A 24,686-nucleotide genomic window follows, 5' to 3' on the forward strand; every position below is an offset into this window, starting at 1 on the left:
TGTGGTGCAAGTCTAAAAAAATGGGTGGAAACAAAAAAATTAACATGCAATTAATTTATCCTAATCTTATATTTTTGTTTTATTCATTTTAATCTTCACAGTCCGGACAACCAAGCCCAGCCAGTTCTACGTCCAGTTCCAGTTCCAGCTTGGTGCCACCTCATAACCACAGACAAGGTATTAAACTAATAATGAACAGCAATTTTCAATTACTGGGTTTAATAATATAATAATAATAATAATAATATTTATAAATATAGCGCCATCATATTCCATAGCACTTTACAAATCATAGGGGACATATTCAAATAATATAATGCATTACAGAGTCCAAACAGTCATATTGAACAATAGGAGTGAGGGCCCTGCTTGCAAGAGCTTACAGTCTATGGGAGAGGTTTATCCTTGGGTAGGATTTTGAGCAGTTGTCTATGTGTTAGACTGGCAGGTTTCCGGTGTATAGTCCGGTGTATGTGCAGTGTTATATGCCTTCCCATGTGAGTATTAGCTGTGTGTCCTCTATCCGAATAGACTGCACGATTTGCACGTATGTTGAACATGTGCTCAATTTCTGCCTTTTTGCGATGTTTTTGGACAGGAAATTCTCAGATACCTCAAACATAAAATTGAGCAAAACTTGCCCCTGTAGTAGCAATGGACCCACATAAACCCCCTCCTATGTGGTGTAGTTTTGCTATTAAATTTGCGTTCTTTTGAAAGTTCAGTTGATAAATGTGGTGTTGCACACTCTGTGGTGTATTTTTCGCTATTGCGTGACTTTAGAGTTGCGTTTTTTTTCTCGCTTAAACAAAACCCTGCAAAAATGATGTGGTGAAAATTATACGCCAGGAAGCTTCATAGGACTAATGATAAATCTCCCCCTATGATTATATGTGGAGTATATTTTTCATCAACAATTTTTCAATTTTCAGAGAAATTGCTGCTGACCAGTGGTATTGTGGAGAGGAAATTGAGGATTATACTTGTCCATATAACATGTCAGGTTCAGAACATCTCTAGAAACCTTTACTTACAGTGTCAATATGAGGATTTCTAGAACTTTCATGCTTTAAGACGACTTCTTTTACATCATCACCATGTGTAATAACATCTTCTGGAGCCCTAATAGGCCTTTTTAGAAAATCCTTGATGGACGGTGAATTGTTTTCATCACTGACCACAATGCAGTACAATGTTTTCTTTCTTAGATTATGTCTAAGAAACTATAAAGCAGGCTTTCACAATTCTGCTTAATAGTAATCTCTACTTAAATAAAAGTTTTTGAAATACTTTCAAAAGTGGTTGGCCACCATCTTTATACTTTAACTGGGTAGGTTCTAGACCCTTATGGGGTCACACATATAATGACCATGAGTTACAATGCAATATGAAAGTTTGAAATGCGTATGTCTGCTCAGGAAATATGTACTTTACCAAGTAACATCCACTTTAAATAGCTGTTCATACTCTGCTACATGCTTGTTCTATTTAAAACCGTCTTGGCCAACTACCTATATGCATGCATGCTAATCTTAGCTGTACTGTATAATCTTAGTATGTATATAGGGAATAGAAGAGTTGAGAAAGTTGCTGCTATAAAACTCTAGCAACAGATTATTAGCTGGAAAAAATGTGGACTGGGCACTGGCAAATCCTCATCTCCCCAACTGCTTTGAATCAGTATTTTAGTTCCAAACCTTTATTTCAAAGATACCGTACCTAGAGCAAAATAACATAAAGCACACCTACCTGTTCAGTGTTGAACATGCCTCCCCCACCTCCGCAGATCTGGCAGGATAGTCCTGGATTTCGGGCCCTGTTCCACCTCCTGGGAAGCAATAGTTATGTCCTGTGTTTCAACTCCAGCTTCAGAACAAGTCTTCAGATCATTTGTATTTTATATTTTTATATACGCGTTGTCCATGTTACTATGTTTTCATGCTTCCCATTATAATTTTATCATTGGTAATAAAACAATTTAAAATTAACCATCTGGATCGATGAGCGCCTTGGAAATAGTCCTACTTTTTCTTCCGAATCTACGAGGACGGAGGTGAGCACCTGCCCCTTGGAGATCTTATGTTCTTTACTAAGTCTCAAGGGTTGTTAACACAAGAAGAATTTCCTTCATGTAGTAGTATATAGTGTGGCGCTTGTGCACACATCATACTGTCACACTAGGAATTTACAATAAAGACCTTTTGGTGCATGTTACCTCTGCCTGTAGCCATGTCTATTTCTAAATCTACTTTTACAAAGAAGGAAAGAACTCTTGAGTAGCACAACTTTTATCACATTTTCCTGTTTAATTTGTGTTTGAATTCTGTAGCATTGGCCCTGTACATTTTGCTAATATAACCATGTTTTACAGAAAATTGTGTCACCAGTTTCCAGGCATTCACAATTCTCTTCTTGGTGTACACATTTGTTTGTCTGGAGAACTGCCACTGTACATGTTTGGTTTTCAAACTTCCCCAAGGACAGTTTGAGGCATCTTGTTTTAGGGTATGACACCACTTTCTTCCAGTCTCCTTGCACCACACAACCATTTGGGCTCTTAGTTCTTTATGGCATCTGTAGAAGCTCAACTTGTTTTCCAATTATTGTGAATGCAAGTCCCCCATAGCTGGATTGTCCCTCTGGACATGCTGGAGTGGTTCCTTGAGCAGCAACAAGCTATAACTAATGTTATTATGAAAACTCCAAGCCCACAATATGCCTAGAAAGGGGTACTGAAGGATGTTTTTCAAGTTGATGTTGGCGAAAAGGAATAGCAATGCCAGCTAAAAAATATTTTTCATGTGGGATTTTGTTAGAGGCCGGAAATGGTATTTTAATTTATACATTAGATGCGCTAGTACTGTAACCCTTTGAAACAACTGTACTCGCAGAAAGTACAGAAACTATCATAACAATGTAAGGAAACTGCTTGAAGGGCATTGGTTTGCTTTCCAGCCACATTTAAACTAAACATATAGCATTATATGGCAGCGTATCACAAGCATGCTTTCTTCATTAAGGTTATTGCTTCTGAAACCAACTTTCCCTAACCAATGCCCTGCTCTCCCTGTGAAACTAGGTCTAAGAAGGTGCATTGGACCCATAAGCTAGATCTATGGCACATATAAATAAACTTGGGAATTTCTTTGCATTCAAGCCACAAATTATCTCAAGAAAGACCTGCTTATGATGCAAAGCACTTTACCAAAATGTTCTATATTTAGTTTTATGTGTCATTGTAATTGATGGGTTTCCTAAAATTAACAGTTGCCTGAATCTTCTTTAAACATAACTATGTTGAGGCAACTCTACACAAAATTGCATTAATTGGTGGCAGGATAGTTAATGGAGCTGTATCAATAAATGTTACTGTCTTTATGTGGCTGTAGTTTAATTTACTAATCTACGTTATTCTAGAATGTTGTTGCTTATAAATTCCCCTTATATTTCACTTGGTTATAATTTGAAGCTTTACTGTGAAATACCTTGGGCTTCAGTGACTATTATGAGCAATTTATACTTCTGGAGCTATTTTTTCAATTTCTCTTCTTTGCTTTTGATGGTAATTCCTAAAGATAGGTTGGTTTAGTGTTGAGACCAACTCTCATTGCATTTTTGGGGCTTAAAGCTCATTTGATTCATTATTGCAGCCAAAAAAAGAGATTGCAATTCTTATTAAAGCATATTATAAGAAGGAACTTGGACTGGGAGGCTGGTTGGTGATGACCCCCAAAATCCTCAGAATGTACCTTTCCCATACCCTGTCCCTTTTTCAAATTATATTTCTTTTTCTGAGGTGATATGGACTTCCCAGCAGTAAGAAAATATGATACTATATAATAGTACTACAAATTCTTTTGTACGTAGTGTCCCAGCAATTTTTACGAACAGATAGAGATAGGCCTGAAGTTACAGTTACATTTATACACTACAAGAGGCTATTATGTTGTTAGTTATTGCATACAAACATAGTTACAGGACATTGCAATATAGCACAATACAGGTCAACAAGACCACATTACTTTACATTACATGGTTGATTAAAGTGAAGCGATTAAGGTACGAAATACAATAGGGACTATAACAAATAGAAAAAGGCTAGACAGACATGCATGCATGCAAGTGCGGCGCTAACAGTGATTGTGGTGAACAGTGGTGTGCTGCTGTTGGTTTGGCAGAGACACTGCCCTTAACTCCACTTTTGCCAAGGGCTGGCTTCCACTGGAGCCATGGTACAGTCTTCCTCCTGACTTGCGGTAAGGCATTGGTTGTGAGCTCTCGGTGTTCCGATAACTCTGTCTTTGGCGCTCCGGTCTCAGGATCCAGTCGTGCATCATATTCAGCAGCACTTTACAGATCGGGGTGCATATACAAACAAAGTAGGACATTACAGCGTAATAATAGGAATTAGGGAGCTTACAATCTATGCAAATGTGAAATCTCTGATTAAGATTACGGCGTCATGGGAGTAAAGATTAAATGTATCAAACAATATTGCATGATGATTTCTTCTTCATTAAATTTAGTGTAACTTTTAGCATCTATTAGTTATGATTGCTCTTGTTGTTGTCATCTTATACATTTATGGCATACAATATATATTAACTGCTGCAGGTTTTATCACCTGCCCTACCCCATCCCATATATGTGCAGCTTTCTCAGTTCTTTATACACTTACTTTGGAAAAGAATAACTCAATAAATTGTTCTCAATAAATTATGCTTTCCTGTGCTGTGCAAGAATAATAATTGTGTTTTATATTAAACATAAAATCCAAATGTTGTATAAGTGTTATGTGTAACTCATTCAGAAGTTAGAAGTCCAATTGTTTGTAAGTGATTTAAATATAAAGTGGGGTTTACTGCATCTTTAATAGGTTAGAAAATAATGTTAGAAATATTGGTATGAAAACTGCCTCGCTTTACCATTATTTAGGGATTTGGCAGCAATAATGTTGAATATAGGGAAAAATAAAATGCACTAAGGGTGATATGAGAGGACCATACAACTCACATTAAGTATTGAGAGAAGAACTTGCTTGACCAGAATTTGACCTTGAACTCAGAGGAGAACGGCCAAAACTAAATAGATCAAAAACGGGCAAACAAAAGCCCTCGCTCCAGAGAAGCCTGCAATCAAATTGATTTGTTATCCTGATTTTTTTTTTAAGTTCACCAGCACACTTTTGCTGTAGGTCACTATTGATTTTTACATTGTTGCAGTGAACTAAGCTCTACTTCATTTTAGATTTTATTTTTTTCTATTCTTTTTTTATTCTTTAAGACAAAGGTAGTATTTGTGAATATACAAAAAAAATGGTCAGAAAAATTGTCAAAGTGGTAAATCATAAAGTGTATTTTTGTACCTAATGTTGGTTAACCTCAAGTGAATATGAATAATAGGGGCATTAGCTGTTATAACACTGCCTGCTTTTTTTGGAGCTCTGCGCATTGAGCAGGATCTACTGCGCATGAGCAGAGAGGTCTGATGAAACCTGAAGAAGCATGAGGTCTGAAGAAGCATGTGCATAAGCAGCTCGTGCAAGGCGGTGGGACAGCAGAGGCTACCAGGGTGTGGAGTAGCCTTTGCTGTCACAGCCTGGAGAGGCTACTACACGCATCTGCCAATAATTTGCATATTAGCAAGATAAAGTTTAGATCAGGTTTGGCTATATAAAAGAATTAGAGAAAGATGGTTTAGGGCTTAGGATGGAAGGAAGAACCCACCATTGGATCTATCTTGATAGTGTCATTCCTGATGTTAGGTTTCTTTTAAGGCCCGTTCCCATGAGTAAGTTTGTGCTCACTGAACCAAACCTTATCTATAAATTATGTTTATGCTATTCTGAGTTTAGTTTAGCAGTAACTGTTCTGGTAAGTTTTGCATGCGCACAGAACGAGTTTGCTGAAGTTGGAACAAACAAATTTCAGAGTATTGCAGCACTAACTTATTCCTCCCTAGTCTAAAGGGTTACATTAAAATATTACAAAATGTCCACATTGCCTCTGTTCTATTGCAATATAATTCCTTTGTATCGAATTTCGCAATGGCACTATGAGACCCTTATATTAAAGCCAGTTATACATTGACATGACCCAAATCCAAGAACTGAACACACTACATAAGACCGGAATCCTTACTGCCTCTACTGTGAAATGTGTTCAGTCCATGCTATGGGATCAGCACACAGTTCCGTTTCCATGGGCTGAACACATTGGTCCTAATATGATATTCTGCTTGGTTTGTCACTGTTTGTCAGACATGTGTTTGTCTAAAACGTTCAAAAATAGGTACAGACGGTCCCCTACTTAAGAACACCCAACTTACATACGACACCTAGTTACAAATGGACCTCTGGATGTTGGTAATTTACTGTACTTTAGCCTTAGGCTATAATAAACAGCTATAACAGTTATCAGTGGTGTCTACAATGAAGCTTTGTTAATCCTGGTTCTAAGGACAACCCAACATTTTTAAAATCCAATTGTCACAGAGACGAAAAAAAATTTGGCTGGGGTTACAATGATAAAATATACAGTTCCGACTTACATACAAATTCATCTTAAGAACAAACCTACACACCCTATCTTGTATGTAACCCGAGGACTGCCTGTATATGCATTAGGGTGTTATAATTTCCTGTCCTGGGTTGCTTCTATAGATTATCATTTAATATTACACTAGTGGTATTTAATCATGCAAGCTGACATTTATGATATAAATGTAATTAAAGTCTATAAAATTCTCTTCATATGGACGGCTGAGGACAGATCCATTAAGCAGTCATTGCATAGGCTTGTTTATCATTCAAAAGATTATGCACGGTGTTGCTCATTTTGCTAAATGTATGTTGAAGATTAATGTTGCATTTAAATGGCATTTTTCATATTAAAAATGTAGCCGGTGTAAATGATCAGTGATTGCAATGCATAGTCTATGCCAGTGATGGCGAACCTTTTAGAGACCGAGTGCCCAAACTACAACAAAGACCCGCTTATTTATCGCAAAGTGCCAACACAGAAATTCTATTTGTGATTTATACTCCTTTCTCTGTCACAGTTTTCATTGATACCAGCACCCTGAGGACACCAATAAAGCAGAAAATAGTCCCAGGTAGAGCTGTCACTTTAAAATAGCTCTGTGCACAGCAAGTCCTGGGCTGTCTGGGACTGCAGGAAGATACCTGGAGTCATCTCTGGTGATGGCCTGAGTGCCCACAGAAAGGGCTCTGAGTGCCACCTCTGGCACCAGTGCCATAGGTTCGCCATCACTGGTCTATGCCATTCTATATTTTGATGACTCAATACATTTGCTCAGGGGCGTAACTAGAAGTAGCTGGAAGTAATTGTCCCCCACGCCTCCTTAAAAATTTGTATATTTGTAAACTCGCACATGTTTATATAATCATACAAACTTTTATATACTTGTATATACATTTATTCACTCACACATACTGTATATACACTATACTCAAATACACACACACTGTGTATACACATCTAATACAAATACATATAAAATACATCATATTACACATACAGTATATACACACAACATATAAACATGTATACATTATATACACATCATATACACACAGAAGCAGTACCATATACGGACACACTGGGGCACATTTACTTACCCGGTCCTGTCGCGATCCTTGAGGTGCGTTGTTCAACAAGGATGAAGTCTGGCTCGATTCACTAAGATTGTGCGCCCGATATCCTGCATATCCTGAGGTCCACAGGAGTTCACCTTCTTCTCCCCGGTGTATGTGAGTGCATGTCTTGCGACACAATTTGAATTTTAATTCCCTCGCTTAGTTTGAATTGGTCAGGTTGTGCGCCAAAAACCCCTGTTAAATGCGGCGTTAATCGGAAATAGTCGGGAAACCTGACTTGGTAAATGTGCCCCATTGTATATAAACATACAATATATACAAACCTTACACCGTATACACACACATGCAGCACACATAAACATACCATACACCATAAACAGCATATACACACCACATAAAAACATACATAGAGCATATACACAAATATAAAGCATATACATATATACATACAGTACCATATACAAACTTACAGCATATACAGATACTTATATAAAGTCTGACAATATGTACCAAAAATGTGTAAAAACCTTTTGCAGAATATTGTGGAAATCATTTCTGTCAATTGTACAATGTTTGTCCACTGAAATGTTAATTTTCCTAGGTTTCTTCATGTCTTGTCCAGGCTCTCTGAGGTCCATAATAAAGGAGTTACATTCTGATGAGAACGAGGATGAATCTGATGAGGCAGAGGACAATGATTCTGAGAATGAGAGGACTATCCACATGCATGGTGGGAGTCGGGCTCGCAGGTACATGGTCTCCTTAGTGTGTATCATTTTTCATCATGTGTAGATGCCATGATTGACATTTGGCATTTTTGTCAGCAACTCTCAAGGTCAGTGAGAAGACGGCTTTGTCTAAGTATAGGCTTTCAACACACAGTCATGTGATGCTTTGCCGTTGTAAAACAGAAGATATTTATGTGTCATCACTTTCACTATAAATTTTCAAAACAAGTCTTTTGTGTGTGTGTCTCCATGCTTGCTGATGATTTAGGTCAATTGAGTATTTTACGGAACTGCGCATAAAAAAACATTGTAGTGATTACTATTCCATGTGTTTACATCACGTTTTACAGTGCTTAACGTCTTTACATAAACTATAATATTATGTTATAATAGTCATTCCTTTATTTGTATAGCGCACACAGATTCCGCAGCGCTGCATAGAGCTTGTACATTGAAATTATTCCTTTTGCTATGTGCATGTAGTTCTTTCAGATACAAGTCTACCTACAACCACCATATTACTGGTTTATATTGGTCACAGATGTAATTGTCCACCCTCAAAAATCCATGTGGGCTTACTGGACCTCCTTATTTTTCTTTTGCACTGCTTTGCTATTAGTGCAGAATATCTCCAACATATGATTATAGTATAGTAATTTTTTTTTTACTAACTAAACAGGTTCATAAATAAAAATTGAAAGTTCTTGTTGTTGTTACCTTTTGTTAGCTAACTAATAAAACTATAGAGCCGACTAAAGTCTCTTCATCTGGCCTAGTATAACACAAGGGGGAGATGTATCAATCTGTCTACGCCAGGGAACTGGAGTGATTTGCACCTGAAAGGCCGCGCACCACATTTATTGGCGTTTTTAGACCATATATCTGCTGTTTCCGACTCCTCCAAAAAGGGGAGTGTCCTCGGTAACTAGGGCATTGACAGGACAGAAAATAGTTCTGACACCAGAAAATTCAGTCAGCCTTCCTGAAATGCCATTATTGTGGTGCAGCAAACTAGACCAAATAATAGAAAGTGCAAAGGACAACTCGCCAGTCTTATTCTGCACCAGAATAATCATCCAGCATCCCATACACTGATTAAATAGTGTTTGTATGTTCTCTCCGTGTTTGCGTGGGTTTCCTCCTACACTCCAAAACATACTGGTAGGTTGATTAGATTGTGAGCCCCATTGGGGACAGGGACTGATTTGGCAAGCTCCGTGCATCGCTGTGTAATCTGTGTGCGCTATATAAATAAAGAATTATTATTATTGTTATCTGGCGCAGAAGAGAACTGTCTAGTCTTAATACCGACACAGTAATGTATCTCCCCCTATGTCTAAAACAATGCATATTCTCGCACAAAAAGACATAGCGATATTGTGGAAGAGACAAGAGAGACAAGTGATTCCTGACTGATCTCGCTTCAGCTGTTTCAAACTTTTTCAAGCTATAGGAAAAATAACGATTTATAATGAATGTATATTAAATAGAATTCGGCAATACATTAGGAATGTTAGTCAGGAGTAAGATCATGATTTGGTTGAATAACAAAAACCGAATTGGAAGACTAATTTAATGAACCATGAAAGTCAATGAACTTCATTTTTCTTAACATAACCTAATTTATTTATACACATTGTTTGTTCTAGTGCTTTACACATGGAGACAATCTTAAAATTTGTGTATAACCTTCACTGTCCCTGAATTAACAGTACAGGCGGTCCCCTACTTAAGGACACCTGACTTACAGACAACCCATAGTTACATACAGACCCCTCTGACATCTGGTGAAGCTTTCTGAATGCTTTACTATAGTCCTAGATTGCAATAATCAGCTGTAATGTGTCTGTAATGAAGCTTTATTGATAATCCTTGGTCCCATTTCAGCAAAAAATGTTTAAACTCCAATTGTCACTGGGGCCAAATTTTTTTTGTCTGGATCTACAATTATAAAATATACAGTTTCGACTTACATACAAATTCAACTTAAGAACAAACCTCCGGACCCTATTTTGTATGTAACCCGGGGACTGCCTGTACTATGTATTTTATTATTAAAAATCAGAAATTGATTAAAAAACATATTATAAGCAGAAAGTTGGACAGTACAGTTTATCAATAAATCCTTTGGGATAAAAAAAAATCTACAAATTTTTATCTATCAAATCCTGTCATTAAATAATGTTAATATTAAAAATAAATAACAAAATACCACATTACTGGTCTGCACTACTATACTAAGGAACGTAAAGTACCTTTCAAGTGCAGCACAGTGCTTGTAAAGATGTATATAGCAAAATAGCCAGTAGAAGGCCTATTGGTGTAATACCAATGCACTACCATGCACATTCTCATTATAACTGTTTGGTGGCAGAAAAGTAAAGATCATTGTCTACCGATTTTCATAGTATGAGAACTCTTTTTAGTAAATTAATTAAAGGCATTATTATTCTCTTTATTAATCCATATAAGATATTTGCTACATGCATGTGGCAAATAATGAATCTGTCTCTACAGACATAATACAAGTAAATAATTCATCCCCAGTTTTTAAATGTAGGAAGTGAGAAAGCATTCTGGGATGCTGATATATATATTTTAACCCCTTTAAGTTACAAAGTTCATATGTATTGTGTGAATGAAAGTAGTCACAAACTTGTAATTTAATGTAAGTTGTTTCGTAAACAGGTGCAGCACACTTTTTTCCCCCCTATTACACTGTAGGCTTTTAAAAGTTTTGATAAAGTGTGTGTGTATATATGTATGTGTGTGTGTATATATGTATGTGTATGCAAATGTGTATGTGTATGCAAATGTGTATGTGTATGCAAATGTGTATGTGTATGCAAATGTGTATGTGTATGCAAATGTGTATATGTATGTGTATGCAAATGTGTATATGTATGTGTATGCAAATGTGTGTGTGTATGTGTATGCAAATGTGTGTGTGTATGTGTATGCAAATGTGTGTGTGTATGTGTATGCAAATGTGTGTGTGTATATCTGTATGTGTATGCAAATGTGTGTGTGTATATCTGTATGTGTATGCAAATGTGTGTATGTATGTGTATGCAAATGTGTGTGTGTATGTGTATGCAAATGTGTGTGTGTGTGTGTATATATGTATGTGTATATATGTATGTGTATGCAAATGTATGTATGTGTATATATGTATGTGTATGCAAATGTGTGTGTGTATATATGTATGTGTATGCAAATGTGTGTGTGTGTATATATGTATGTGTATGCAAATGTGTGTGTGTGTATATATGTATGTGTATGCAAATGTGTGTGTGTGTATATATGTATGTGTATGCAAATGTGTGTGTATATATGTATGTGTATGCAAATGTGTGTGTATATATGTATGTGTATGCAAATGTGTGTGTATATATGTATGTGTATGCAAATGTGTGTGTGTGTATATATGTATGTGTATGCAAATGTGTGTGTGTGTATATATGTATGTGTATGCAAATGTGTGTGTGTGTATATATGTATGTGTATGCAAATGTGTGTGTGTGTATATATGTATGTGTATGCAAATGTGTGTGTGTGTGTGTGTATATATGTATGTGTATGCAAATGTGTGTGTGTGTATATATGTATGTGTATGCAAATGTGTGTGTGTGTATATATGTATGTGTATGCAAATGTGTGTGTGTGTGTGTATATATGTATGTGTATGCAAATGTGTGTGTGTGTGTATATATGTATGTGTATGCAAATGTGTGTGTATATATGTATGTGTATGCAAATGTGTGTGTGTGTGTATATATGTATGTGTATGCAAATGTGTGTGTATGTATGTGTATGCATATATGTATGTGTATGCAAATGTGTGTGTATGTATGTGTATGCAAATGTGTGTGTATATATGTATGTGTATGCAAATGTGTGTGTATATATGTATGTGTATGCAAATGTGTGTGTGTGTGTGTGTATATATGTATGTGTATATATGTATGTGTATGCAAATGTATGTATGTGTATATATGTATGTGTATGCAAATGTGTGTGTATATATGTATGTGTATGCAAATGTGTGTATGTATATATGTATGTGTATGCAAATGTGTGTATGTATATATGTATGTGTATGCAAATGTGTGTATGTATGTGTATGCAAATGTGTATGTGTATGCAAATGTGTGTGTGTATATATGTATGTGTATATATGTATGTGTATGCAAATGTATGTATGTGTATATATGTATGTGTATGCAAATGTATGTATGTGTATATATGTATGTGTATGCAAATGTATGTATGTGTATATATGTATGTGTATGCAAATGTGTGTGTGTGTGTGTGTGTGTATATATGTATGTGTATGCAAGTGTGTGTGTGTGTGTGTGTATGCAAGTGTGTGTGTGTGTGTATATATGTATGTGTATGCAAATGTGTGTGTGTATATATGTATGTGTATGCAAGTGTGTGTGTGTGTGTATATATGTATGTGTATGCAAGTGTGTGTGTGTGTGTATATATGTATGTGTATGCAAATGTGTGTGTGTGTATATATGTATGCGTATGCAAATGTGTGTGTGTGTATATATGTATGTGTATGCAAATGTGTGTGTGTATATCTGTATGTGTATGCAAATGTGTGTGTGTATATCTGTATGTGTATGCAAATGTGTGTGTGTATATCTGTATGTGTATGCAAATGTGTGTGTGTATATCTGTATGTGTATGCAAATGTGTGTATGTATGTGTATGCAAATGTGTGTATGTATGTGTATGCAAATGTGTGTGTGTATGTGTATGCAAATGTGTGTGTGTATGTGTATATATGTATGTGTATATATGTATATGCAAATGTATGTATGTGTATATATGTATGTGTATGCAAGTGTGTGTGTGTGTGTATATATGTATGTGTATGCAAATGTGTGTGTGTGTATATATGTATGCGTATGCAAATGTGTGTGTGTGTGTATATATGTATGTGTATGCAAATGTGTGTGTGTATATCTGTATGTGTATGCAAATGTGTGTGTGTAGATCTGTATGTGTATGCAAATGTGTGTGTGTATATCTGTATGTGTATGCAAATGTGTGTGTGTATATCTGTATGTGTATGCAAATGTGTGTGTGTATATCTGTATGTGTATGCAAATGTGTGTATGTATGTGTATGCAAATGTGTGTATGTATGTGTATGCAAATGTGTGTGTGTATGTGTATGCAAATGTGTGTGTGTATGTGTATATATGTATGTGTATATATGTATGTGTATGCAAATGTATGTATGTGTATATATGTATGTGTATGCAAATGTGTGTGTGTGTGTATATATGTATGTGTATGCAAATGTGTGTGTATATATGTATGTGTATGCAAATGTGTGTGTATATATGTATGTGTATGCAAATGTATGTATGTGTATATATGTATGTGTATGCAAATGTGTGTGTGTGTATATATGTATGTGTATGCAAATGTGTGTGTGTGTATATATGTATGTGTATGCAAATGTGTGTGTGTGTGTATATATGTATGTGTATGCAAATGTGTGTGTGTGTGTATATATGTATGTGTATGCAAATGTGTGTGTGTGTGTATATATGTATGTGTATGCAAATGTGTGTGTGTGTGTATATATGTATGTGTATGCAAATGTGTGTGTGTGTATATATGTATGTGTATGCAAATGTGTGTGTGTATATATGTATGTGTATGCAAATGTGTGTGTGTATATATGTATGTGTATGCAAATGTGTGTGTGTGTGTATATATGTATGTGTATGCAAATGTGTGTGTATATATGTATGTGTATGCAAATGTGTGTGTATATATGTATGTGTATGCAAATGTGTGTGTGTGTGTGTATATATGTATGTGTATGCAAATGTGTGTGTGTGTGTATATATGTATGTGTATGCAAATGTGTGTGTGTGTATATGTATGTGTATGCAAATGTGTGTGTGTGTATATATGTATGTGTATGCAAATGTGTGTGTGTATATATGTATGTGTATGCAAGTGTGTGTGTGTATATATGTATGTGTATGCAAGTGTGTGTGTGTGTGTATGCAAGTGTGTGTGTGTGTGTGTATGCAAGTGTGTGTGTGTGTATGCAAGTGTGTGTGTGTATGCAAGTGTGTGTGTGTGTGTATATATGTATGTGTATGCAAATGTGTGTGTGTATATATGTATGTGTATGCAAGTGTGTGTGTGTGTGTGTGTATGTGTATGCAAGTGTGTGTGTGTGTGTGTGTGTGTGTGTGTGTATGCAAGTGTGTGTGTGTGTGTGTGTGTGTGTGTGTATATATGTATGTGTATGCAAATGTGTATGTGTGTATGTTTATATATAATGTATTGACAATGCCTACAAAGCAGTTTGTTGAGTTAATCACGTAATCCTGGCCATATACAACACCAAAAAATTCACAACGTCCAGACCATTTCAGACAACTCAGTATCATCATTTATGATTGCCTGTATGTTATGTTGTATATCTCCTTGGGTATTATATATTGTGTGTATTGTGTTTTCTTAAAGGTTCCGGCATTGCATGTTTTTCAGTGTCATCTATATCTTTTTACAAAGTTTGATAGGTGACGTTCTAAAACTGTTGATATGCAAGTAAATAGAGCTCTCTGGTTATAATCTTCTGACCTTTCTGTAACCTAACTTTAATTTTGGCTGTTGTGCTCATTCACAGAATTAGCCTAAGTGACGGAAGCAATAGTGAAAGCAGTTCTGTTTCATCACCATTGCGGAATGATCCTCCAACGTTGCTAAAAACGAACAACAATCAGGTAAGGTTTACCTCACTGGCACATGGGTTCCATAAGTGCTATACATATGCTTATAAATAACCATACATATGCATCAAAATCGACATAAAGGATTTCTAGCGTTGTTCTTCGTAGTGCCCGTAGTGCTGATTCATTTATAAGAGGCATTAAAAGTGGACTCTAATTATTTGCTATGGGCAGCTCCCCTTTTTTCACTAAGTTTGATAAATCTTACCCTATGATTTTTTTTTACTACCAAAGCTAATGATACTGTAAAGCATGTTTTTTTTCACTGCATGTTTTTGTCTCATTTTTTCCAAGTGGTTGATACGGCTGCAAAACAGTTAACCTTACAATGGGAACAGAAGCATATGAGCTGCCCACACACTGTTCTTTACACAGAGCCCAGAATACACAGCGGCAATTTGGCTTCTCACAGGGATACAATGCTGGCAACATTTAAACACTGCTGCTATAGCAGCAGGCTCACCGGGCATGTATATTTAACAGTGCTAATAGCCATCCTTAGCAGAAAAGCACGTTGACCATGTATTATCCCTGTGGCCCTGTAGCATTTCTGTTTGTGTGTACGCAGCTTACTTAACAACTTGCATTTGTCTGCATAGACTAGGACATACAATCAATTCTAGTTAGTGTAATTCTGAAAGCTATTTTATCTTCCAGTACATTTGTGTCTGTCACGTGTAATGAAATAAGCCTTTATTAGTCTGAGGAAGGAGACCTCTGGAAAAAGCTTAATCCATGACTACATTATTCTAAATAAAATGTAATTTACAAGATGACATTAATACATGATTCCAATATGGGTAGGAATTGAAGAAATTTCCTTGGCAGCAGAAAGTAGATGTTACGAAGAAATTAAGTTTGTATACAGAAGCAGATTTTTTTCTAATTCAATTTACCCCCAACTAGAGACAATATAACATGTGTCCTGTCCCAACTGTCAGAGCAAGACATATATCGGCCGTGTTCTTAAACCTAGTCATTGTTCTGAGATAAAAGCTGCCTGTGAGCGTCTTATAAGTTCCTTTGAACTGTGTGTGCATATTGTTCTGATACCCCCTTTGTTCATGCTGCATTTCACCGTTCCTGTGGATTATTTGATGCTCTGCCAAGCCATGCCCCACATAAATAACTTCTAAATGAAAAACATACTGAAAAAAGTACAGTCAGTTTTGTGTTTTTCCTATACTGTGTGCCTAAATATGCAAGTGAAAATTCACGACCAAACATGAAGCATTTGACACGGTGTATTCATGTCTTCTCATGATACCCTGCCACTCACAAGCGGTACAAATTATTGGCTTAAGGCCCGTTCTTTGGATCACACAAAGCTGCGCATATGTATCTTGGCTGCTCATTTGATTTTGCAGAGGTCTTTGTGCAGATATAGCACAATCACACAGCACTCAGCAGTTTAGTGGATGGGCTGCTTATAAATTCACCAATTGTAACACAAAAATTGAAACACAAAAAGGAAAAAGGGTGTCGGCAGCAAGGGGTTGATCTGCCTTACTGAGCATTCATTCAATATATATTATTTATACAGCACCAACATATTCTGTAGCACTGTACATGTATGGTTGGAATTGGTCATTACACACTAAGGGTATATTCATACAGTCGTATGCCCACACAGTCCCATGCATACCGTATAAAAATATTGAGCATGTCCTATTTTCCACCTTATTTCCGTTCTGTACGGCCCATAGAAGTCATTGGGAACGTATAAAATACGGGCTAAATACGTGCTGCATACGGCTGTGCACCATATGCTGCCATATATATACGTGCAGTATCTAGAACCAGTTGGAGGTGCATTGTGTCAGCCAGCCAATAGTCAGCCATCCATGATTTGCCAGCCCACTGTATTTTATACGGATAAAGTACGGATACAGTGTGATGCGTTGCCACACTGTTGCAATACATTTCGTATTTACCGCCAGAATACAGCCGTATATTCAGAACAGAAAAGACCATATGGTCGTATGCATGAGGCCTTAGGCTGCATTCACACTGACATGTGTCCACATGGCTACGGCTGGCCAAATTCCATCTGCCGTGACCGAGAGGAGGAGGAGTGACCCTCCCCTCTCCATAGAAATGCATTGGGTACGGGCCATAACACGGGGAAAGATAGAACATGTCTTATCTTTTTCATGCGTACAGAGCTGTACGTGCAGCTATTGCCGTCAATGAGTGACGTATGTACGGCCGCAAGCTTGTGGGCATACATACGCCCCCCTGCAGCCGTGTGGATGCGGCCTAACCCAGTAATTATAACCCTCAATTCAATTAAGCATATTGGGAAAGGGAGGTGAAGCAAAATTAAGCCATCAGAAATAAGAATTATTATAGTTCAATATATGTTTACATAACAGAAATTATTTTATTTGATTATTCAATGAAAGCAGTATAATATTTTTTTGTTTTAATTACCATATTTGCAAACATTTAATTGCTGACTAACTCATGTAGCACATGTCCTATTTTCTGACCTCAAGCATCATTTTTCAATAGTTGCTCTACGAAATGTTCCCATTTACTGTCTGTTTTCATTGTTATAACAATGCAAATTTTACCAGTATAATATATAGCAACCATTTACCATTATCAATGACAATCGTTAGAAAGGATCTGCCCAAGATATGAATAATTCTTGCTCTGCTTGGTTTGTGGGCCTCATTTGTCTAAATGTCACTTGTTACTTCATAATACAGCTGTAAATTCCATTGGGTCTGGCAGAAACCATAAAGTGCAAGACCAGAGGTCAAGAGGTTTTTATCAGTCCCACCAGAGGCCAGACAGAATTTACAACAGTCATTTTTTTAACTCTTTATTTGGTGGTTTCATACCTTTAGGTAGACTCTTCTCTTCCACAGAGAAGAGTCATGTACGTTTTATCAACCTGGAACTGTTTTTCACACGTGTCAGTGAGCAGATAAATGCTGCTGTGTTTAATATGTAGTCCTTAGGTGGAATCTAATCTTAGTGCACTTACACTGTTATAGATGGATAGTATAAGATGGTTGTACTAAAGAAACAAGCTCAGGTTAAACTGAATTATGTGTCCTTTTATCTTGTTGTTGCTTTTAGATCCTGGAAGTAAAAAGTCCAATTAAACAAAGCAAGTCTGAAAAACAAATAAAAAATGGAGATTGTGATAAGGTAAATTTAGGTCTAAGGGTGTGGAAAACTTAGTGGTTGTAGTTCTCATTTTAGATCTACTGTTCTTTTGAAATGATTCATGAAGCTGCACTTTTTTATTTTTGCTTAACACCCAAATGTTACTGTTTATTTATTTATTGTCCTCCCTATACTAACAACCTCTAATTAGACTTCACTCCTAGAGTATGTGGGCTCCAGGGCTTTCCTCTTTATTACTAGAGTGGAAACCAAGTTAATTATTGTGGGTAATCTATATAAAAGGGAACACACTGGTTATCACATGGTCCTAAAGCATGACAAAAGCATATGTGCGTTTGTCATGTTGATGGGATGTGTAGATGAAATAATATAGGCATTATAATAAAGTACCTGGCTCCCTGCCAACGCCCCCCTAAAGTCCCTGGGGCTGGGATTCAAATTCAAAAAATGTCTGCTCCTGGATCACCATGTCAGGCCACACACCGAATTCCATCCCCTCCGTGACGTCAGCTCACCGCAGCTCGGCGCTTGTGCAGTGAGCTGTATCTCACTGAATGCGCAGTGAGAGCCTCGTTAAAGGTTCCCTTTAATTTTCATTCATGTCTCTCGATTTAAGAAAAGTAAAAACCAAAAAACTGTTTATTTATGTAATCCTAGACACTAACATTTTTTGTTAAAACTGGTTGCAATGTACAGCCATTAAAGGGGTATTCCCATCAAGGCATTTACATTTAATTAAATTCATTTGCCATATGTAAACATTTCTTCAATTGGATGTTAATTCAAAAAATGTTCCTGTGTGAAGATAATTTCTCATAAATGTAGTCATGTTGTCCCTTAGAAACGAGATAGCTTCCTCGGATACGACCCCGTCACACTCTGGCAGCGGTGGCCAGACTTGCGCTATAGAGTCCTGCCGGACCACCAGGATTCAGCAATCATTACCACAGGACGGCTGTGCGACATGTAGTAACTTTTTATATACAATAATCTTTTGTTTTTTTGTGCACTCAATCCATCAGAGGTGGCCGTATCCGAGGAAGCCATCTCGTTTCTAAGGGACCATATCACTACATTTCTGAGAAATTATCTTTACACAGGAACTTTTTTTTTAATAACATCCAATTGAAGAAATGTTTACATATGGCAGATTAATGAAACTGAATGTGAGTGTCCAGATGAGAATATCCCTTTAAGGCTACTTTCACATTGACGAATGCACAGCCATGTGTACAGGGAAAGAAAGAGCATGGTACCGTGCCGCATGTGTTTGATCACCGTACCACTGCTGGGCGCCATAAGCATCTATGTAGGATATATGTTCCTACAAAGCCTGTGTGAAAGGGGAAAACGTGTGTGAAAATGAAGTAAAATTACAAATACTTTTATATTGCTCAGATGATTTTCAACCAGTTTATTGTAGCTCCTACAAATTATAAAAGCATCTCCCAGCGTTCTTTGCTGGTACAAATCATTCACAAGATTTGTTGAAATTACAACACACCACAGTGTGAGAAAACTTTTCCAGTACATCTCAAAAATCTTCCAAAGGTATACAGTGCAGTTTTATTACACAGCAAAGTTTATGGTACACCACACAATGGCTAACCATAATGTTATAGAAATTCTTCATTTTGTCATATCTAAATGCTGTATCCAATACCTAAATATTAGTGCGATTCTGTTTTTCTAGGCATACCTAGATGAATTGGTTGAGCTTCATAGAAGATTGATGACTCTACGAGAAAGACATGTACTACAGCAGGTAAATAAAAAATAAAGAAATAAAATAGCCATTAACAGAGCAATATTTTTTCTTATTAAAGCTGTGTTTATTATGTTGGTGTTGGCAGATGATTTTTTTTTTTTTGCAGTTTTATTGGACCTTTGCAAAATTATGATTACATAGCTAGTTATTCAGGAATTGTGATTTAACTGTGATAAAACTGAAGCTAAATCTCTACAAAAGCATAGTGGGTAAAATGTATTTCCAGTTTGACCAGACTTCTGGTGTTTTAGATCTTTTTTTACCCTTTTTTTTACGTCACCAAAAAGGGGTCACGGACTCACTTGGTCTGTACACCAAAAAATAAGTTGGTGCAGCACATTGTGGCACACCATGTTGTATATAGCCAGACCCCATGAAGTATACAGCCAACCCCCCACGTAGTATACAGGTGTAATACTCACCCTCTGGTGTCCAGATCATTGGCGCGGGTCCTGATCTTCACCGCGGGGCTCCCGATCTTCGGCGCGGGTTCCCGTGGCTCCTCTTCCCTCTTCTTTCTTCTGTATACAACGTTATCAGCAGCGACACCGCCGCATCATAGTGCGCACCTGCCGGCAGATCGCATAGACGCTATTTGCCGGCTACCCACTCCAAAGATCGGGAGCCTCGCGCTGAAGATCGGGACCCGCGCCAACGATCCGGACACCGGAGGGTGAGTATTATTTTTTTATTTTTTACTTTTTTTCACATTTTTTGTGATGAAAAACTCGGCTTATACACGAGTGTATGCGGTACACAGTGTGAACAAAAGAGGAGATATTGCAGCATTACAGTTTCTTATCAGGTAAACTTTGAAGGGACTTGTTAACCTGAAATGTGATTTTGGTTTAAGAATTTTAACCACTTAAGGACGCAGCCATTTTGTAGCTTAAGGTTCAGCCCCATTTTTTGTATTCTGACTTGCGTCGCTTTATATGGTTATAACTTTTGAACACTGTTACTTATCTAAACGATTATGAGATTGATTTTTTTCCCCACATGTTGTACTTCATTTTAGTGGTAAATTTTGGCTGCTAAGTTTTGCTTTTATTTCCAAAAAAAAAATCAAAATCATCACGTTTTCAGGCAGATAGATTTACCACCTAAAAAACTTGCTGAATAACATTTCCCATATGTCTACTTTACATTTTCATCATTTTTGAAATGTCTGGATACTTTATTTTGATGTTATGGGGCTTACAAATAGATTATCGATTTTCCGTATTTTCAGAATTTACTATTTTGGGGATAAATACAGTTTGATGAAATTTTACACATTTAGCATCACCACCTATATAACCAACCCATTTGCAAATCTGCACTCCTCAAGCTATCAGAGACAGCTTTTACGAAGATTGTTAACCCATTGAGATCTTCATAGTAATTGAATCAAAATGGAGGTGACATTTAGAAAGGTCAAATTGTGCGGGTTATATGTTCATTTAGCCCTAAAATTTACACCTTTCCAAAAGATAAAAAGAGAAAACCCACCAGTCACTTTGTTATGAAATTTCTCCCGTTTTCAGAGACCCCCCCCCACATGTGGTCGTTACTTGTTTTATGGGCGCAATGCGAGGCGCAGAAAGGAAGGAGGGACCTGCAGCTGTGAGGATTTTAGTCTCCGCATTGGCCCCTTTTGTAGGCTATAAAATTTTCGCTTTTTTTGTTATTGGGGCCATGTGACAGCATTTTTTTTGCGGGACGAGATGTTTTTTCCATTGTTACCATTTTGGGGTTGGTATCCCCTATTGTTGAAAATGTAGGAACTTATTTTTTGAGGTCACGGGTAGAAAAGCATCAATTCTGAACTGGATTTTTTACTTTTTTTTTTTTTCGTGTTCACTGTATAGCCTAATAATCATGGTATCTTTATTCTATGGGTCGATACGATTACGGGGATACCAGACATGAATATTTTTTCTTATGTTTTACTAAATTTGCCTAATAAAAACCTAATGTGGGGGGAAATCTATCATTTTTGCATCGTCTTCTTCCAAGTGGCATAACATTGTTACGTTTTTGGCTACGGAGCTGGTTGATGGCTTGTTTTTTGTGGGACATGTTGTACTTTGCACCAGTATCATTCTGGAGTACATATGTTTTGTTGAGCACTTTTTATTGTATTTTTTGTGGGATTCAATAGGTAAAAATCTATTTTTGCAGGGGTTTTAAAGTTTGTTTTTTTTAAAGGCGTTCATTGTTTTGGTTCAATACTTATTTAATTTTATTCTACGGATTGTTACGAACGCAGTGATACTATATATGTGGGGTTTGTGTTATGATTTAGACTTTTTTGAGTGTTATATGTCTCTTTATATGTTTTGGGGCTTATGGGCATTTTTAGTGATTTATAAACTTATTTTTTTATTGAAAAACATTTTTTTTTTACTTATTCCACCATGGGACATGAACAAGCAATCATCTGATTGCTTGTTCATGACAATACCCTGCAATACTTGTGTATTGTAGTGTATTAGCAGTGTCAGCCTATGCACATGTATAGGCTGACACTGTGCCTTTTAAGATGATGTCACAGACGCCATCTTTCAGGCACTGCCTTCAGGTATCTCTGGGGTCCGATGCCATAGCAACGATCGGCGCCTCCAGAAAAGTCATGGGGGCGGCAATCGGAAGGTATGTTAAATGCCGCAGTCGCCCTGACCGTTGCATTTAACGGGTCAAACACCCGCAATCAGAGCCCACTCTGACCGCGGGTGTTGGCTGGGGATGTCAACAGTAAACTACAGCTGACATCCCGCGACCCCCGATGCCGGCTTGGCTCCTGTGCAGAGCTGAACCGGCATCTATGCAGTAGCTGTTCTGCGCTGAGTGCTATTCGCAGGACTCGGCGCAGTACAGCTACGGCGCAGAGCGCTAAGGGGTTAAGAGAACATGAAAGTACCAAAAGTCTACTTCTTGCTATTTTTTTACGACTTTCACATTTTCTAACATCTTCAGAACTCTGATGCATTAGAATAAGTACATCAGACAAGGGATCAGACAAAGGCGATCAAGTTTCTTTTTCCACAAGTACTAGCTTACATTTATTTTCAAATATCTACAGGTGTTTCATGTGGATTTAAGATAAAAATATAAATCTTTAGCGTGGCACTTAGTTCACTTAAGTTCTTTGATGGATAAGCTAAAGATATACGTAATGCACAAAACTACCAGAAAGAAAGAAAAATCTACATGCAATAACCTCGCCAGGTGCAGAAAAAAGCCCCTAGGGATGGAAGCAAAGATTGCTTGTTGACAGGAGCAGAGAAAATCCCTTCCCGTTGCCTGTAGACACAAGTTTATATGGTCGTTCCAAGGTTACAGAAAGTAAACTACCGGCACATGTACATTTAATGATTTGTACATTAATATAAGATGTACTTAAACAGAGAGACAGATATGTGTATTTTTACTGTTTGTATTCTAAAAGTCTTTTAAGATCTTGCAATATTCTTTTGCTCCAGGGAGATGATTTGTGTGACAGAATAATAAAGATATTTTTCACTTTTCACCCAAAGTAAACTTCAACTCCATTTACCATAATTATAAATTAAATTTGATAGATAATGAATCCCTCTCATGTGTTAAATTTTAATAATTATGTGATGTAAACCCTGTCCCTCTCGCTTGCCAGATATATCTAGAGGCCAAGCCTTCTGGTCTTTCCAACATCCAGTGTGTGTAGGTCTGGAGTATAGAAGAGGTCCGTGTCACCACGCATGGTCCCCTTAAAGACCCTCCACACCCACTTTGTGTGGAGTCATTTCTTTTAGTATATTATTCATGTAGTTTTATTCTACGCTGCTTATCACTGTGTCATGGGTAGGTGACCACCTTTTGAGATAATTTATAGTGTATCTCCTCTGTACAAATGCATATTTTTTCTATATTATTTCTTTTCAAATTTAAATTGCTTTTAGGATACAAAAAAGAAAGATAGCAAATGTATACAATTACAACTTGCAATTGGCAAGCAATCGTCAAGGAAAAGAAAACAAAAGTATACGTAGATCATTGATCGGCAGAAAAAGAATACAATAACAAAATGAAGTTATCAGATAACTATCCCAATAGATCTAGTTCCAAGCCATAGATGACCGTTAGGAGAGTTAGGGTATCATCATCTTTTGCGGAGATGCTAAGGTGGGAAATCCACAGGAGCAGCAAGCTGGAAGAGATTTTATAGCTTTTATTTATATACTCAAAAACATAAGCAACTATAAGTGCATGTGGTGAAATCCATGCAGCCAAATTTCTTTATGCATTTAATGTAGTTTGGTTGTTGGAGTTGAATGTTAAGTTACAGTACTAAATCTGTTATAAACATTTAGAAGTGACAGTAAGGAGGCAGTTCAAAATGCCAACATATTACCTATATAAAGTAGATAGTAAAGAACACATAAATGAAGCCATCAAGTGTTTGCATGTTTCAAGATGGTGGTCAACAATGGAGATTTGTGCTGAATGTAAACAGCATAGACAAAGTACGAAAATGTGGTCAGCCACTCTCCCTTGATTTATGCCAGGTTTGACTGGTTTACACAGGTGGGCCAGGGCATTTATGTAACCACACCTAAAATGGCAAACTGCTTTAAATCAAATGAAAGTTGATATTAATAAGCCTTCTGCTGACAGACAAGGTTCAGTAAATTTCCAAAT

The 24,686-nt window shown here is 36.9% G+C and overlaps 1 protein-coding gene across 4 annotated transcripts in view; it reads left to right on the forward strand.

The window, feature by feature from the left end:
• Positions 1-24,686, forward strand: part of MLLT3 (MLLT3 super elongation complex subunit) — a 183,043-nt gene that overhangs the window by 149,016 nt on the left and 9,341 nt on the right. For 3 of the 4 annotated variants that reach the window (XM_072153852.1, XM_072153826.1, XM_072153835.1), the window contains 5 exons: positions 102-177; positions 8,220-8,367; positions 15,016-15,112; positions 18,209-18,280; positions 19,953-20,024. In XM_072153852.1, coding sequence (XP_072009953.1) covers positions 102-177; positions 8,220-8,367; positions 15,016-15,112; positions 18,209-18,280; positions 19,953-20,024 — 465 coding nt within the window. The remainder of the gene's footprint in view (positions 1-101; positions 178-8,219; positions 8,368-15,015; positions 15,113-18,208; positions 18,281-19,952; positions 20,025-24,686) is intronic. The other variant, XM_072153843.1, reaches the window with a different exon arrangement.

This window comes from Engystomops pustulosus, chromosome 1, assembly GCF_040894005.1.
Source record: "Engystomops pustulosus chromosome 1, aEngPut4.maternal, whole genome shotgun sequence".
Taxonomy (NCBI): domain Eukaryota; kingdom Metazoa; phylum Chordata; class Amphibia; order Anura; family Leptodactylidae; genus Engystomops; species Engystomops pustulosus.